Consider the following 18,545-nt stretch of genomic DNA (forward strand, 5'->3'; position numbering starts at 1 on the left):
CTTGAGGCTTTCTAGAGTATTATTAGCTCCTGTAATATGTCAGTGGCGACAGTGAGCAAAATAAATAGAACGTATTGTTAACAAAATTTGCACTAATAATTTTCTGTCCATAAATTAATACCAATACTCACTGCTGTTTCTGTGTTGTAATGTACCAAGTGTGTGTTGAGTTTGGGGGGAGGTGCAGCTCAACCACTATGGACAATTTGACATATACTGTATAAGAAAGTAATCAGCTCTCATGTTACATCACTATGGCAATAAAAGTGAGCCTCCCCTGCGAGTAATGTAACAGTCCAAGAAACTGATGAAAAATCTTCAGTTCATCAAACCACGTCTAGTCGCAATGCGAGACAGCCGTAGAAACGTGTATTTGTTTTAAGATAATACATTTTTCTTTAAGAGCGATATCGTAGCTGTTAGCTTTATTTATTATTGCAAAACGTTGCCAAGAATAAGACAATATAGTCAACGCTCTGTTTTGGCAGAGCTCTCTTAACCCCCCTCCCCTCGCTTAGTGTAGAAATACTCCGATTGCACGTTTTGATCATCGACGTTTCACTCTGACAAGTCAATTTAGAGCAGCTGGAGGGCGGTGTTGGTAAAGTGAAAGCAGATCGTGTCGTGACGTCACGTTACTTCGGAGCATGCCCACAAAACGTTGAACATAAACAATAGCGACCAAGTAAGGAAGGACGGCTGTTGGAGTGTTACAAGTTGGCGAAATCAAGTGTTGTAAATTGTCTAAATAAGAACAAAGCCGTCTGGGGTAGCAGTGAAGAGATCATAATCGGCTATGGAGAACCTCTTCTCGATGCGAGTGAGCGTTTTTTCCGATCAAGGAGGCAGAAAGTACATGGAGGATTTGACCGAGGTGGTGGTGGAGCCGGAGCCCGAGTTCAGCGAAGACGAAACGAGTTTTTACGGAATCGGTGAAGTAAAAGAGGTCACTAGGCCAGGGGAAGCAATCGGACAGACTTGCAATTTAGCTTCGGATTCTAGCGTGCTAAAAGACCACCGAGACTCCTTGTCTAACACGATCGGTACAACGAGACAACGGTCCGTAGCATTTTTTGCAGTGTTTGATGGGCACGGGGGCCTGGAGGCAGCCCAATTTGCTCGCGATCACCTGTGGATGTTTATAAAGAAACAACGTGGCTTTTGGTCGTCGGACACTGAAGAGGTGTGCGCCGCCATCCGCAAAGGCTTCGTTGCATGTCACCATGCCATGTGGAAGAAGCTTCGTAAGTATACAAAGCATGTGATAGAGTGAAGTTGGCTGGAAGTGAATCGGTGGGTTTTATTTCTGAACAGATCATATAAATTATGATTTTTAGACTACTTAAAGAGTAAGCAGTTCAGCCAAGTCGGTCCTACGCTTATTCGCTCGTGAATGGGTAGTCGGCGCGCAGCGTATTGGCTTTTTGATAACCATGAGTGCTGCGTCGCGGAACTGTTTCTTTACTAGTCCAGTGTAGTCCATTTTGTGTGGTGTTTTTTAATCTAAAATTATTCATGTTCAAGATCGAGTTGTACATCCTCTGAAACAGTAATTGGTGTAACGTGAGTATGTTGGCTTTACACACCTTCACCTAGCTACAGACCCTTACTTTGAGAATGTATATTTTAATACGGCTGCAGCAGCATACTTTCCATCAAGCATTTCTCTGTAACTCCCAGCTTTTTAACCTAAATTACCGAATGAGACCCTGTTTTCCCGTTAAACCACAAAACGCCGGTGCATTTCGTTTCAGAGGCCGATTTTAAAATGATAAGCAGTATATTTAGCCCAATAGATCATCACTTTTAGCTCTGGGATGACGTATAGCGTCCAATCCACAGCACGAGGGGCGGGATATATGTAGAATGAACAGCTGGAAGGTATATAGTAGGTTCTAGAAGGTGACGTCTTTGCGATGATGTATCTAAACATTTTGAAGTACTATACAGTAAAATTAACGTGTATTTTTTGAGATCTAAAAATATCGGCTGTTTGATATACATGATGTAGCCAAATTTCAAGCTGACAGGTGAAGTCAACAGGGAAGAATCCATATAACATTAAGGATCGGGACGATGTATTTGTCGCATTAATATGTGCATTTTTTTTTAATTAAATCGAACCTGTGTCTTGACTTATAATACAAACTGCCTTGCATTACTCCCCGCCCAAAATAAAACTGTCGTCTCAAAGCCGCTCCCAATTTTAGCATTTCCTGGTTGGCTTTTTTTCTCAGCTTCCTCGTAGTTTTAGTTTTCATTCCGAAGAACCTCCCCTATTTGTAAGGCTTACAAATATCAGTCTCCTGACTTTCAGTTGACACGGAGTTTGATTTTATACTTGCTTTTTTTGTTTGTTTTCACGTATAACGGCCAGAACAATAATGGGCGATCATAAGTTATAATAGAGTGCAATAAAATGTAGAAATAAAACGTTTACAAACGAGCGGAGACCATTCTGTTTTCCAAGATACTTCATTTAATTAGGTTGTTCCAATTTCACATTTTTTGTCATTTTTTGACACTAATTAAAATCCAATTAATTAACACGGATCTTTTGATAAGCCTTTCATACTCGGAGGTGTTCTTCTGTTTCCTGTAGACACATACCTTTTTTTTTTTTTTTACTTTTCATTAGAGAAAACGTTTGTCAGTGAACGTGATGTTGAGTCGAAGATGTGTATGCAAAAGTTTCTGTAACCCCAATAAAACTGCAAGTTTCACAGGCAGTCTAAATCGGGGTGTCGGACAGACTTCAGAGTGTCCGTATGCTTGCAAGTTTTTGTTCGTCTTTTTCTCAGTTACTACTAATTGCTGCTGGTGATTTTTGATTGTCTTAATTTTAATTGACTTGCTTTTTTACATTCTGATCCCTTAATTATTCCTTCTCTCCTTAACCATCCATCCATTATCCAACCCGCTGAATCCGAACACAGGGTCACGGGGGTCTGCTGGAGCCAACACAGGGCACAAGGCAGGGAACCAATCCACCGCAGGACACACACAAATACACCCACACACCAAGCACACACTAGGGCCAATTTAGAATCACCAATCCACCTAAGCTGCATGTCTTTGGACTGTGGGAGGAAACCGGAGCACCCGGAGGAAACCCACGCAGACACGGGGTCTCCTTAACCAGTACCCACAAAATAATGAAATGCAAAGCAAGCCCCAGCACATGACCAGCTAACTTCATTTCATTTAAAACATCAGAGAGGTTAGGAGCACGTACTGATACAGTGCATTGCTGCACCCACATCAGGGTTCAATAAAATATTTGATACTTAAATAAATTAACAAAAAGAAAATAAGCAGTAGCCAGGAATGAAACCCTGACCAGAGACCGTAACACTGCTCTTATGTCAATCGTGCACATGTACAGGAATATCTGGATGAAAGTACTGCTAGCACCCTCTTCACACTACCTGAAAACTGCTCTGCTGTTTGGTGTTATTGTCATTGCTGGCTAGGGGTTTGCACCAGCCTTTATAGCTGTAATTTTTTTAAATTGGGAATTCCTGTTCATTCTCTCTGGTTTCTTTAACATTACACACATGCCATCATGTGTGTATGCACATACATTCAAACAAAGTAACATGCTGGCTTGCTCTCATGCATAAATACACCTATTGCAGATATACATGCTAGTGTGTTGAGAAATATTGATCTATTCTGGTCCTCAATATTATGACAAAGCTATCGTGGGCTGTATCAGGAATGGGCTGGAGGAGGAGTATAGGGACCTAATCAATGACTTTGTTAAATGGTCCGACTCAAACCACCTACACCTGAACACCAGCAAAACCAAGGAGCTGGTGGTGGATTTTAGGAGGCCCAGACCCCTCATAGACCCCGTGATCATCAGAGGAGACTGTGTGCAGAGGGTGCAGACCTATAAATATCTGGGAGTGCAGCTGGATGATAAATTAGACTGGACTGCCAATACTGATGCGCTGTGCAAGAAAGGACAAAGCCGGTTATACTTCCTTAGAAGGCTGGCTTCCTTCAACATCTGCAATAAGATGCTGCAGATGTTCTATCAAACAGTTGTGGCGAGCGCCCTCTTCTACGCAGTGGTGTGCTGGGGAGGCAGCATTAAGAGGAAAGACGCCTCACGCCTGGACAAACTGGTGAGGAAGGCAGGCTCTATTGTTGGCATGGAGCTGGACAGTTTAACATCTGTGGCAGAGCGAAGGGCGCTCAGCAGGCTCCTATCAATTATGGAGAATCCACTGCATCCATTAAATAATGTCATCTCCAGACAGAAGAGCAGCTTCAGCGACAGACTGCTGTCACTGTCCTGCTCCACAGACAGATTGAGGAGATCGTTCCTCCCCCAAACTATGCGACTCTTTAATTCCACCAGGGGGGGTAAACGTTAATATTTAACATTATACATAGTTATTGTCTGTTTTTTTCACCTGTATTATTATCATTCTTTAATTTAATATTATTTATTGTATCAGTATGCTGCTGCTGAAGAATGTGAATTTCCCATTGGGATTAATAAAGTATCTATCTATCTATCTATCTATCTAATGAAAAGAAAACCGTTTCAGAAGTTTAGTGTGACAGAATGAGAGCATTAACAAGCTGCTAAATTAAATAATGGGTATCATTAACAACAGAATTAACTTCTCATTAAGAAACTGGAGGGAGAATGATGCCCAACCCGAAACTATGCTGATAGACTCCAGAGCCAAGGAGTTAAAAGGCCATGACATATTTGAGGACTTCTCCAGCGATTTTCTACCCTAGCCTTCATTTACATAACTTTCCGAGTCAGTGGCATTTGTCAGCATGCTCCTATGAAGGCCAGTCATCTCATTTAACATACTACATGGAGTGAGTTGTTGAGTATGTGACTCTCCACAACAGGTCTGATGATTTTTTTTTTGGCCTTTAGTTGTAGGGGTAGGCTCTGTGTATTGAGAGTAAACGACCAATGAATGCTCATCTGGAAGTAATAATGCATATAATGCAGCAACAAGGAATAAGAAACACTGGTGTTTGAACTTCCAAACAGAAGAGAAGCTTGCCTATCACTTGTTTTATGTACCACAACAGAATAGAAAAAAAGGGGAGAGAATACAGCTTACTTCACTGTACCTGCTATAACCCTTCATATGACACCAGTTCCATTTAAAAAGCATAAAAAGGTGCAAGCATGATTGTTCCTGGTAAGTTGGCACACAATTGCATCATTTGTAACCCGTCATTTAAATTGACACGGTCCAGGTACAAGATCAGCAACTACAGTCAGCAAGTCTGAGCACTCTGACTTAAAAGTTGTGTAATGTAGTATTGGATTTAGCGATCTTCAATAATATTCAAGATTGGGAACTGTGAAGGAAGTTTCATATAATTAATCTATCATTCAACAGTGTACTTTGTGGTTGATTTTGAGGTATCCCTTTGCATGTTTGTCTCACTAAAAAAAATTCCCAAAGGACTGTGAAGCATTTGCTTCCGGAATTAATTGATACTTAGCTGGGCTGACTGTTCCCATATTTTTTGAAGCTGACTCTGGAGAGCTTAAATTTTGTTTCATTTGCCCAAAGCGTCTTGATTTATGTGATTTTTTTTTTTTTTTTTTTGTGTACGTTGCATGTTGTGATAATATGAAAGGTTTTCTTCTAACATCTCTTCCATTCAGATCATGTTTGAGGAAGCAGTATTGTAGTTTTTAGAAGTCTAGACCTTACATTTAGAATAACTTCAAAGGGTAATAGTGCTGTGTCTCATTTAATTTGTTAATTGCCCCTTTTTTGCCATTTCCACTGGAATTTACAATAATCTAGGATGTAGAGGGTGTTAGTAACACTATCTGTCTGTGTTAAAGCAGCGTTGGAACAAATGGTTTTAAAATAAACTGTTGAGACACCTGAGCAAATTGTTTGCTTCAACTTGCAAGGTGTAATTTACTTTATTTGCTGCAGAACATCTATAGGTTGTAACCGAATAGTTGTTCCCTGAAGAAAGCCCAATTGTAATATTTTGATATCCTTTTTTCAGTATTTGCTAACCTAAACTTTAAATTTAAATCTCTGGCAGTTTACTGCTTATATTTTCACAATTTTAGGTAATTTATTACATTTCAACTGATTACATTTGGGGGGGGGGGGCAAATCGAGGTGTTATAAAACATTTGACTGGTGGTTTATATTTGAAGAGATGGCTTAAAAATGTGACTTGATTTTTAGACTTTTGTGTGAAATTTGTTACAAGAGAGGTCAAATAAAATGTTGGTTGTGTTGTATGATGTGTAAGAAGCATTTTCACTTCTTACAACTTAGAACCAGGCATTTGCTTTACCTCTTTGCTCTGACCTGTCAGTTTTCAGATTTAGGGTAGATTTGTAAACCCATAAGTACATTTTTAGATTATACAAACAGTCTGGTTCCTGCATGAGAGTTGTGTTCGTGTTACTAATGTCTCTTTTGCCTTTGGTATCAATAGAACTGTCTGTCCGTCTGTCCGTTTACATGTAGGGGTTTTCTGCCTGCCTCCCTCCCTGTCTGTCTGGTACTGCAGACCTACCAGTCTTCTGACTGAGCAATATTTCAGTATTGTCTTTAGGGATGTTAAAGTCTGAAAATTTTTGTAAATGCTTTGTATAAAGAGTCTGCGTCATGCAAATGTTTACAATGAAATATAAACTTAGTGTTGAATGACAGAAACGCAAAATAGGCAGATTTAGTTATTTTCGCTGTATTCTGCGGAACACTGAAAGGTCAAATAACTCAATAATGACAACTGACATAACAAAGGCTCAGCAGTTTATTCATTTTTATGCTTATGTTGGTGGACAGAGTGAACTTTATTCGCCTTGATAAGACCGATGTATGTAGCACAGAGTATGTCAGTTAATAGTTAACCTGCATGTAAGTTCACTTCCCATACAGCAAATGACAAGAAGTAACTGACCCGCATAAGGAAAGGCTACATTTACAAATGATAATTCCTTTTTTAAGAAAACTTTATTAGCACATCCCTTCAGTTTTCAAAGCAATGTTTTAAAAACTAGCATTATTTTTTAAGAAAACTTAAATATTGAACAACATAACGGTCTGCATACCTGTAAGCAGAAACAGCAGACAAGCTACAGATAACACCATTAATACTTACTAGCCGACGCCCGCCGTACCATATGACGGTGTAAGAATAGGAATAGAAAACGGTGAGAAAGGAATTCAGAAATCAAGAAGAAATAAATACTTCTTGAAAGACGCAGTTGTGAATAGGTGTTTTGGTGGAGATGACAGATGAGTCGAAAGATGATGCTTGTGAAATTCGATTATGTAAATATAATCAATAACAACCCCAAAAAGTTGTTGTTGTAGAATGTCTCTTAAGTAATTCCTGCAGCTTAATCCAAAAGACTCTTACTACAATATCAAGTCTGTGCTCTGGTCTTTGGGTATCTGACAGTGCATGTAGAATTTCTTGCCAAGCAGGATTACATGTGAAAGTGATAAATAAATCGGGCTTTCTGAATTTACGTACTATGGCCATGGCATACTGATGGTTTTGTTGCATGTATCTTGGACTTCCTGGTCTTTGGGTATCTGACAGTGCATGTAGAATTTCCGGCCAAGCAGGATTACATGTGAAAGTGATAAATAAATCGGGCTTTCTGAATTTACATACTATGGCCATGGCATACTGATGGTTTTGTTGCATGTATCTTGGACTTCCTGGAAATGTGGACAGTAATATGTCAATTTGCCCACACGTACGTTGTTATTTTCAGCGTTTGCTTGCAGTGCATCCGATAGTCCTTTGTATTGTTCCATGCACAGACCTTGTTGATGTAACCTGAGATAGTTGAGACGCGCGCCCTCAGTTTTAACATGCGCATCTACGACGTACTATTGGAATAGTTTGCTGCTGGAGTGCAAAATACTAAATGTATTCCTCATTGCTAATCTGTACGCGTAAAATTGGCATTGAGTAAGCCTTATTCGCTTGGCGGTTCTTTTATCGGGAACATGTTGTAAAACTTTGTGCCAGCCAATGTCTCCGTAAGGGAATAAATTTGGGTAAACCATAGGATCGCAATTCATATTGAGCGTGAAAATCTGTTTACAGGAGTTGCCTATGGGATAGATGCAAATGTCCCTGTCGGTGGGTGGTTTGCCTTCTTCTCCGACGAAAATCGCTGCAACATCGGTGTGACATGTCGGGGCATTGTATTGTTGTAAATGCTGCTTAGGGTTTTCCTTGAAAACCATTCGTACAGATGCTGTTGGATTGGTCGGAGTGATTTCATGCATGTGTTTGTATGATTTAGCAAAGGGGTTGATGGTTCTGAGCATGGAATCTAGCTGGAGAAGTAAATTTTCACTGCATGCAGAGTTTGCTTTATTTTGTAAGCGTACTGCAGTAGCTTGCGCTGTGTCAAAAACATACAACTGTCCATATCCTGGAGAGGTAGAAGTGTTAGCATATAGTGGAGAGATTTGGTGATAAATTTACCTGTGTATTTTAAAACCATATGATCCGTGGCCAGGACGTTGAGTTACATGTGCACCCATGGAAGCAAACGCTAGAGAAGAGTTGTATTTTCGAATGTGTTCACAATAATTTTTAGCTTCTGATGTTTGCTGTGTAAGAAGCTGTTGTATAAACACAGGTGGTTCCCACAAAGGTGGTAAAGCTACTTTACCGTTATGGCAGCACCTCGAGTACTTGATGGATGTATTATGCAGGCAGCGTGGGGAATGGTTTGGAAGAGGACAAATAGGAATCGAGAAATGCTGTGTCGGCTGCATGTGGGCGGGACCGGTTTGGAAGTGAAAGCAGGACGAACCAGAAGAGAAATATATATATGAGATAACCACTAAAGCAGCAAGAACTCACTATAGTCGACATCTGTTCTGTATGATGATAAACACTGGTTATTGTACTCCCCATAATATGTTCCGAGTCTGAGAAAGATGACTTATCTTAAGCCTAGTTTCTGCTTGATGCATCCGCGCTGAGCGTGAGGGCCGGGCGGCAAAAATGACGTCGATTTGAAGACACGCTTGGTGTGCAGAAATTTTTCTATGTGTTGTGGCGGCTATCGGAAATGGTGAATTTCAAGGAGAGGATGCTTAGGTGGGTGCCAGAATGATGAACAAAGGGCCGAACATGAAGCAATATGTGGTGCATGCATAAATATCTATGGTGCATTGGCTCATCATGACAGGTAGCACTCGCCCGTTCTTCGCCGCTTCTGATCAACGTGTCTGACACTCTTTTTCTCATTTCCTTCCTCTTAACGTAAATAATGTTTGCCACAACATTTCTTCCTTCATCAACCTGTCCTCTTTGGCTGTGATATTATGAGCTATGCGACGCTGACCCAAACACTGTCACTCACTGAGTTGAAGAATATCAACGCGCCTATCGAACAGGACTCAACAAGTAGAAATGTGTTTTGGTTGTTCACTGTGCGTGCGCTTTGTGATGCTGTCTACACGCCAGCTTCACGCGGTGACTATAAACAGGACTTTCACGTGCGCATTCTACACACTCCTCTTTCTCAGTATCACTAAAGTATGCATTCTCTGTGCTTGCTTGTTTTGCTCACTGCTTCACTATAGCCTCACTGTTGCTTTCATGCCTGCATTACAAAAGTTACATTTGCCAGCATTAGGTCATTAAAGTGCTCAAAATGAGAAGGACAGATAAGAAAGGGTTTCCAAAATCATTTTACCAGAGATGGTTAGTGGTTGCTTATTTATAACACTTATAGAATTGACCTGCATTTTGTCAAAGAGGCTACAGTGAAATCTTTCTTTAATTGGGTAAGGTCTGGTGGGGACAGGGCTTAGGTGCAGATACTCGTTGACAATATATCTGGAAAGTTGCAAACTCTTGCTTTGATTTACAGTTTCTTGTTAGACACATACGGGACAGTAATGTTGGCAGTTACTAAGCCATTTATGTTCTCAGTTTGAAATGTTTCATATATACTGTAACTCCAATGGTGATAGGATTGACATGTATAACGGAGGACCTTGTACATCACAGGGTGCAGTGGCCATTGGAGCAAAAAAGCAACCATTTTCATTGGTGCAACAATAGATCTGATTAATTTGAAAATATACTGCCATTCGCTAACATTTTATTTTCTCAGATCTACTTAATCTAATTCAAGGCCAAAGATGGAGCCTGTTTTGACAGCATCACACACAAAGTAGCAAGCATTCTTGGACAAGGTTGCAGTCCATTACAGGACCCACACATATTGGGGCAATTTAGAATTGCCAGTTAACTTAAATATTTATTATCAGGCCATGGGAAGAAAACCCATGTAGTGTCAAAGCGAACATGCAAATTGCTGCGAATATACAATATGATCATATTACAGTTTTATAGTTAGCCATTTGTTGTTTTTATATATTGGTCATAACATTTAAATTTAACTAAATTAACATTTCAAAAAGTTATTATGTAGCATGCTTTTATATAAGTGCTTCACTAGAAGTCAAAGAAAAATTCCAATTACAAGGATAAAAAAAAAAATACAAAAAAAAATTTGACTTTAACCATTTTTTTTTAATTTACAATGATGCCAGTTAGTGTTTTAGATGTTACCAGAGGATTTAATCCTCATCGTCATCATCATTATCAAAGTTTTTTCCCTGTGTGTAAATGCAGCTAGCTGTACATCCATGCCGTCTTCCTGCCCGTAATCTTCACTCTTGAACCAGATTGTTTTAACTGATTTTTACAGGACAGCCAAACAGAACAAAAATATGTCAGACAGAAAGAGGGGAAAATTGATTGCTTGCTGCCTTCATAGCAGTGATGAAATATATTTGGAAACAATAAAGTAAGCTTAAACACTGCATACTGGAACAAAATCCAGATACAAACAATAACAGAAATTACAGCAAGATGAAGAAGACTGAAGCTTGATTTAATGGCATAGTGTTTGTGAAAGGTAGAAAGAAAAGACTGTATATGGGTAGTGGTACATGGAATTAGAAAATGTAACACACTAGGTCTCAAGTTTATCGTGCTGTTTGACAGTATCACTCTGTTTTATTAAATGCCTGCATTTAAAGTATTTATTTTAATAATGTTTGGGGCTCAGATTAATTGAAAATATGAAATATTTGACACTTGGTCAGCTGGCAAGCTCTTTTAATAACCGTTTTCAAAACGTCTCATTGGCACAGTTTTGCAAATGCCTTGTTGGTTTACGATATTGGCTTTCAAGGAATTGTAAAATATGGGGGTTTGATCTTTTACATAAGTGATATGGGTTCTTCAAGAAGGTGTATTCAGTTGCTGAATTTCTGGTCACTGTTTCAAGAAGTTGAGCGTATCTTGGAGTAATGTATTTCACTTTGTGTAGGCGATTTCAATCACATCCATGAAACAGTTTGACTATATTCTATTGTCATATTTGCAACTCTTTTGATTTGTGATGTTGTCAGAGCCCTAAAGAAACTTGTACTGTATATGTTTGGGGAACCTTGTCTCGGGGGCATAGATATTGTATATTGTGGAGTGGAGAATGGGGAACATAGCCAGAAAAGAGCCAAAGATGAAGGGATTGCATGTGGCAGCTAGAGTTAACATAGTAGGTGTAACTGACGGAAAGAATAAAAATTAAGTATCTGTAGTTTAGGAAGGCAGATAGTTGGAGGAATTGTAAGAGTTTTATTTTTTTTCTAACCTTTCAATGAATTATTACAACTGTCTTCAATTTTAATGTGCTTTTTTTTTCCCCCTCTATATTCTTGCCAGAGATTACGCATTTTTATCACAGTTATCTGACTTTTTTTAAAAAAATGTGACCAGCAAAAAAAGTATATGGAATCATAACTATTTTTTATGTAGTACTTAATCTAATATAGGCATTTGAGACTTGAATGTGACCTTGCTTTGAAATCTTCAGGATGGATATCTGTGACGGCACAGTGGCGCAGTGGGTAGCGCTGCTGCCTCGCAGTTGGGTGACCTGGGGACCCGGGTTCGCTTCCCGGGTCCTCCCTGCGTGGAGTTTGCATGTTCTCCCCGTGTCTGCGTGGGTTTCCTCCGGGCGCTCCGGTTTCCTCCCACAGTCCAAAGACATGCAGGTTAGGTGGATTGGCGATTCTAAATTGGCCCTAGTGTGTGCTTGGTGTGTGGGTGTGTTTGTGTGTGTCCTGCGGTGGGTTGGCACCCTGCCCGGGATTGGTTCCTGCCTTGTGCCCTGTGTTGGCTGGGATTGGCTCCAGCAGACCCCCGTGACCCTGTGTTCGGATTCAGCGGGTTGGAAAATGGATGGATGGATATCTGTTTGTACTTGTATCATTTTTGGATCACTATTAAAAAAATAAATAAATAAATAAAAAAAAAAAAACACAGATGAGTTTGAAATTGAAATCAAGTCACTGTTAGCTACGGTGTGAATTCAGCCTATTATTATTAATGCTATTATTGCAAATTTTTTGTTTTAATGGATATGTTAGTCATAATTTTACTTTGAAAACTAAAGTCTTTGACAGGTGTAATATATTTGGAGTTTTTTAATATTTATAACCTGCCCAATCTCTAATCTTTATAGAAAGAATGAATCTATTTTCATACAGATACTGTGTACCCAGGTTATTTAGTACTCTTGCCATGTATGGTTTTAGCCATGTGTTTTCAGAATGAACAAAGTTAATGTCTCGTAAATGAGTGTGAAAAGTTGTCTGTGGCATCTTTCTCCACTACAATGCATTCTACCCCTAACATTTAAACAGAAACTAGTGCCCATATTTATCAGGTGTCTCAGAATTACTCCTAGGAATTGCATATACCTGACAGAAATTTAATATGAACTTGATAATTGTATGACGTGTGTGTGTGTGTGTGTGTGTGTGTTGGAAGATAACTTCACTATTTTCTTGGTGTACCTTTTAATCTTGTATTGAACACTTATTTTTACAGAAAAGATAAATCGTATATCTTTTCAAATTTAGTATAGCATTACTGACACACACCTCAGTTTGCATCCTGTTCCAATCACAGAATGTGCACAATAAAAACATGTCTGGAAAGTTTTGTGTGTTTTAAAGAATTGCCTTTTCCTTGTTAAGGCCTAAGAGGATTTGAAGCTTGTTCTAGCAGTCCCAGGTGCTTGGCAGGATGCTCTGGCCAGCATGCTTCACACATTTATTTGAAGTATTATCTACCTTGTTCTTTTTATGTTTTCATTTTCTTAATACATGTTTCCTCCCACAGTGTTAAGTCTAATGATATAGGCATGCAGGTACATTCAAAAGTGTGTGTATACAATTTTTTAAGGTTGATTTTTTTTTTTTTTATTATTTTGTTCATTTTGTCATTTTATGTATTGCTTGTGATTATTAGTGTGGATGGATTGTTATATTATTCCTTGTGAAATTAATTTCTGTAAAAAAAAAAAAAAAAAAAAAAATGCTTGAGTACAGTGCCCTCCATAATGTTTGGGACAAAGACACTCTTTGTTTTCTTGATTTTTACTCCTCTGCTCCACAGATTAATCATGTCTGAAATGTTTGATTTATAATGTTAAAGTGCACATTGCAGAATTTCATTTAAGGGTATTTGCATACATTTTGGTAACACCATGTAGGAATTCCAAAACTTTTTCTACATGGTTGCCCCAATTCAGGGTGCCATAATGATAGATAAATTATTTGACCCAAGGGGAAATTCAAATTTTATAGAAGCTCAAAAAAAAAAAATTATAATAACAAACAACAACCCCCCCAAACACACAGACCTCTGGATTGGATAACAAAGAGCTGCTGGTGTCAGTACAGGCTTGTACGTGGTGGTAAGATGAGGTCAGACCTGCTTGGATGTGCCACTGGTTTTTATTTAAAGGCATTAGTATTTGGATAGCAGTGTCCATGAAAAGACCCGGCCTAATAGGCCTTGATTCCTTCTTTGAAGTTACCAGCATTAAGAATGATTAATCAAAAAGACATTGGTACAGATGATTCATTTCTGTTACTGAGTCAGGCAGGATGATGCAACTTATTTTCCTGGCAGTGACATGGATGAATTCAGTCAGCAACTCAATGCCTGGATCATACATTTAATTTTAATTATAGTGTGGTCCATTTTTCATCACTGCTCATTCACAAAAATCTCCACTTCTCCTCCTCCTCCTCCATTCAGCCTGCTGAAATTCATCCAGTATTAACACTAGAATTACCAGAGCCTACGAAAAAACACGTAAATCCGTCCCACCTTAAATCGCGTCTTAAATCCGTTTACACCTCTCCACTAGAGTCCTTTGTCATCTAAATGTGCTGATAAACAAAAACTACTAGCAGCCAGCTATTCCATCCCCCCACCGACTTAGAACGAATTTCTCCTAGCTCATGCCTTGCCTTGATTTGATTACAGTATCTGGGATTGAAGTGGAGTTTTAGAGTGGAAATAATATAGTGTTATTTGGAATACACGCATTTCATGTGTGTTCCGTTCCGTTCAGTAGTCTGTGCAAACACATTTTTAAAACAGAAACGTTTTTCATATTCTAATAGTAAATGACAAAATGTAGGCATAAACTATATAACGTATGAAGCCTGAAGTCCATATATCAAAGAAACACTTTCACAAAAGGTACAAAGAAGAGAACACGTGCGCTGTTATTCAAAAATATAACTGCACAAAAAAAAAGCTGTGTTAGATAGATAGATAGATAGATAGATACTTTATTAATCCCGATGGGAAATTCACATTCTTCAGCAGCAGCATACTGATACAATAAATAATATTAAATTAAAGAATGATAATAATACAGGTAAAAAAAAAAAAACAGACAATAACTATGTATAATGTTAAATATTAACGTTTACCCCCCCCTGGTGGAATTAAAGAGTCGCATAGTTTGGGGGAGGAACGATCTCCTCAATCTGTCTGTGGAGCAGGACAGTGACAGCAGTCTGTCGCTGAAGCTGCTCTTCTGTCTGGAGATGACATTATTTAGTGGATGCAGTGGATTCTCCATAATTGATAGGAGCCTGCTGAGCGCCCTTCGCTCTGCCACAGATGTTACACTGTCCAGCTCCATGCCAACAATAGAGCCTGCCTTCCTCACCAGTTTGTCCAGGCGTGAGGCGTCTTTCCTCTTAATGCTGCCTCCCCAGCACACCACTGCGTAGAAGAGGGCGCTCGCCACAACTGTTTGATAGAACATCTGCAGCATCTTATTGCAGATGTTGAAGGAAGCCAGCCTTCTAAGGAAGTATAACCGGCTTTGTCCTTTCTTGCACAGCGCATCAGTATTGGCAGTCCAGTCTAATTTATCATCCAGCTGCGCACCCAGATATTTATAGGTCTGCACCATCTGCACACAGTCACCTTTGATGATCACTGGGTCTATGAGGGGTCTGGGCCTCCTAAAATCCACCACCAGCTCCTTGGTTTTGCTGGTGTTCAGGTGTAGGTGGTTTGAGTCGGACCATTTAACAAAGTCATTGATTAGGTCCCTATACTCCTCCTCCAGCCCATTCCTGATACAGCCCACGATAGCAGTGTCATCAGCGAACTTTTGCACATGGCAGGACTCCGAGTTGTATTGGAAGTCCGATGTATATAGGCTGAACAGGACCGGAGAAAGTACAGTCCCTTGTGGCGCTCCTGTGTTGCTGACCACAATGTCAGACGTGCAGTTCCCAAGACGCACATACTGAGGTCTGTCTTTAAGATAGTCCACGATCCATGCCACTAGGTATGAATCTAATCCCATCTCTGTCAGCTTGTCCCTAAGGAGCAGAGGTTGGATTGTGTTGAAGGCGCTAGAGAAGTCTAGAAACATAATTCTTACAGCACCACTGCCTCTGTCCAAGTGAGAAAGGGATCGGTGTAGCATATAGATGATGGCATCTTCCGCTCCCACCTTCTCCTGATATGCAAACTGCAGAGGGTCAAGGGCGTGTTGAACCTGTGGCCTAAGGTGGTGAAGCAGCAGCCTCTCCATGGTCTTCATCACATGTGATGTCAGAGCAACAGGCCGAAAGTCATTCAGCTCACTAGGACGTGATACCTTTGGGACTGGGGTGATACAAGATGTTTTCCAAAGCCTCGGGACTCTCCCCTGTTCCAGGCTCAGGTTGAAGATGCGCTGTAGAGGACAGCGCCGATGCACAGACCTTCAGCAGTCGTGGCGATACTCCATCTGGACCCGCTGCTTTGCTGGCACGAAGTCTCCTCAGCTCTCTGCTCACTTGCGCTGTTGTTATTATGGGTGGGGATGTTTTTCCTATGCTGGTATCAGCAGAAGGATGTGTGGAGGGTGCAGTACTCCGAGGTGAGAGTGAGAGTGGGTTAGGGTGGTCAAACCTGTTAAAAAAGTTGTTCATTTGGTTTGCTCTCTTCACGTCTCTCTCAGTGGTGGTACCCCGCTTCGAGCTGCAGCCAGTGATGATCTTCATCCCATCCCACACTTCCTTCATGCTGTTATTCTGCAACTTCTGCTCCAGCTTTCTCCTGTACTGCTCCTTCGCCGCCCGAGTTGGACTCGGAGTTCCTTCTGCACGCGCTTGAGCTCATGCTGATCACCGTCTTTAAAAGCCCTTTTCTTCTGATTCAAAAGGCCCTTGATGTCACTTGTAATCCATGGCTTGTTGTTAGCATAGCAGCGTACTGTTCTTACTGGAACTACAATGTCCATACAGAAGTTGATGTAGTCAGTAGTGCAGTCAACAACTTCCTCAATGTTCTCATTATGAGATCCATGCAGGATATCCCAGTCTGTAGTTCCAAAAAGTTCTCTCAGAGTATTCTCAGCCTCCAGGGTCCACTTCCTGAATGATCGTGTGGTTGTAGGTAGGACTCTAACTTTTGGTTTATAGTGAGGCTGAAGCTGAACCAGGTTTTGATCTCCTTTCCCCAAGCGCAGGCAGCGGGGTGGCGCTGTATGCGTCTTTAACGTTTGCATACAGTAAATCAATAGTCTTATTTCCCCGGGTGTTACAGTCCACATACTGGGAGAATGCAGGCAATGTTTTGTCCAGCGTCACATGGTTAAAGTCTCCAGCGATTAGCACAAGCGCCTCAGGGTGCTGCGTTTGTAACTTAGCAACAGCAGAATGGATGATGTCACTCGCTGACTCCACGTCTGCCCGAGGAGGAATGTATACAATAACAACAATGACATGTCCAAACTCTCTGGGCAAATAGTAGGGACGTAAACTTACGGCCAACAGTTCGATATCCCTGCAGCAAGTGGAGATTTTGACGTTAACATGTCCAGAGTGACACCACCGTGTATTAACATAGAGAGCGAGTCCTCCTCCTTTGTGCTTACCACAGGTACTTGCATCTCTGTCCGCTCTAACTGTGCTAAACCCGGATAGCTCCACGTTGGCATCTGGGATGGTGTTATTTAGCCACGTTTCGCAGAAACACAACAAACTGCATTCTCTGTAGGTCCTTACATTTTTCACCAGCGCAGCCAGTTCGTCGATCTTATTTGAGATTGAGTTTACATTCCCCAGAATCACAGAAGGCACCGAAGGCTTGAAACGCCACTTTCTCGCAAGCCGCTTCTTTTTTAGCTTAGTGCCGGCTCTGCTGCCACGATACCGCCTTCTTACCTCGTCGGGTAAATATGGAACCACACCGGCACTGGCATTTGGGGGGGGGGCGGTAGTATGCATCGTGGTACACTGCAGACCTATAGCGCGTCTTTATGTCAGATGGGGTTGTATGGATTGATTCTGAATGCGACTGCGAGAATGAAAAGTGAATTAAAAAAAAAAAAAAAAAGCTAGCCTTTACCAGTATCATAAGTTACACTGCGGCGGTTGTAGTAAGAGTGTCAATGTGGAATGCTAACGTGGCTTTTTTTTGTGCAGTTATATTTTTGAATAACAGCGCACGTGTTCTCTTCTTTGTACCTTTTGTGAAAGTGTTTCTTTGATATATGGACTTCAGGCTTCATACGTTATATAGTTTATGCCTACATTTTGTCATTTACTATTAGAATATGAAAAACGTTTCTGTTTTAAAAATGTGTTTGCACAGACTACTGAACGGAACGGAACACACATGAAATGCGTGTATTCCAAATAACACTATATTATTTCCACTCTAAAACTCCACTTCAATCCCAGATAGTGTAATCAAATCAAGGCAAGGCATGAGCTAGGAGAAATTCGTTCTAAGTCGGTGGGGGGATGGAATAGCTGGCTGCTAGTAGCTTTTGTTTATCAGCACATTTAGATGACAAAGGACTCTAGCGGAGAGGTGCAAACGGATTTAAGACGCGATTTAAGGTGGGACGGATTTACGAGTTTTTTCGTAGGCTCTGGTAATTCTAGTGTTAAAATAGTGTCTAAAAAGATGTGTAAGCCAATTCTCTGCAGGACCCAAGTATCACAGTACCTCAGCTCACCATAACTCTATATATAGTCCGCCCAGGTCTGACTCTTTTCCACCTTACTTTAGTCCTCGTACGGGATCTTCACCTTTTTCATCTCCATATGAGTTTTTAACCTTACTCCTTGCTCCAGATATTCACCCTTTCACCAAATTTCATTTACAGTGAAGCAGCTCCTCTGACCAAGCCAAAA

General features: G+C 40.5%; 1 protein-coding gene across 1 annotated transcript in view; it reads left to right on the forward strand.

The window, feature by feature from the left end:
- The first annotated feature begins 376 nt into the window (after positions 1-376).
- The window catches only part of ppm1db (protein phosphatase, Mg2+/Mn2+ dependent, 1Db), a 51,625-nt gene continuing 33,456 nt past the window's right edge, over positions 377-18,545 (forward strand). Inside the window, exon 1 of the mRNA XM_028807047.2 lies at positions 377-1,244. Coding sequence (XP_028662880.1) covers positions 797-1,244 — 448 coding nt within the window. The 5' untranslated portion in view covers positions 377-796. The remainder of the gene's footprint in view (positions 1,245-18,545) is intronic.

The sequence above is a fragment of the Erpetoichthys calabaricus genome, chromosome 8 (assembly GCF_900747795.2).
Source record: "Erpetoichthys calabaricus chromosome 8, fErpCal1.3, whole genome shotgun sequence".
Lineage (NCBI taxonomy): Eukaryota > Metazoa > Chordata > Cladistia > Polypteriformes > Polypteridae > Erpetoichthys > Erpetoichthys calabaricus.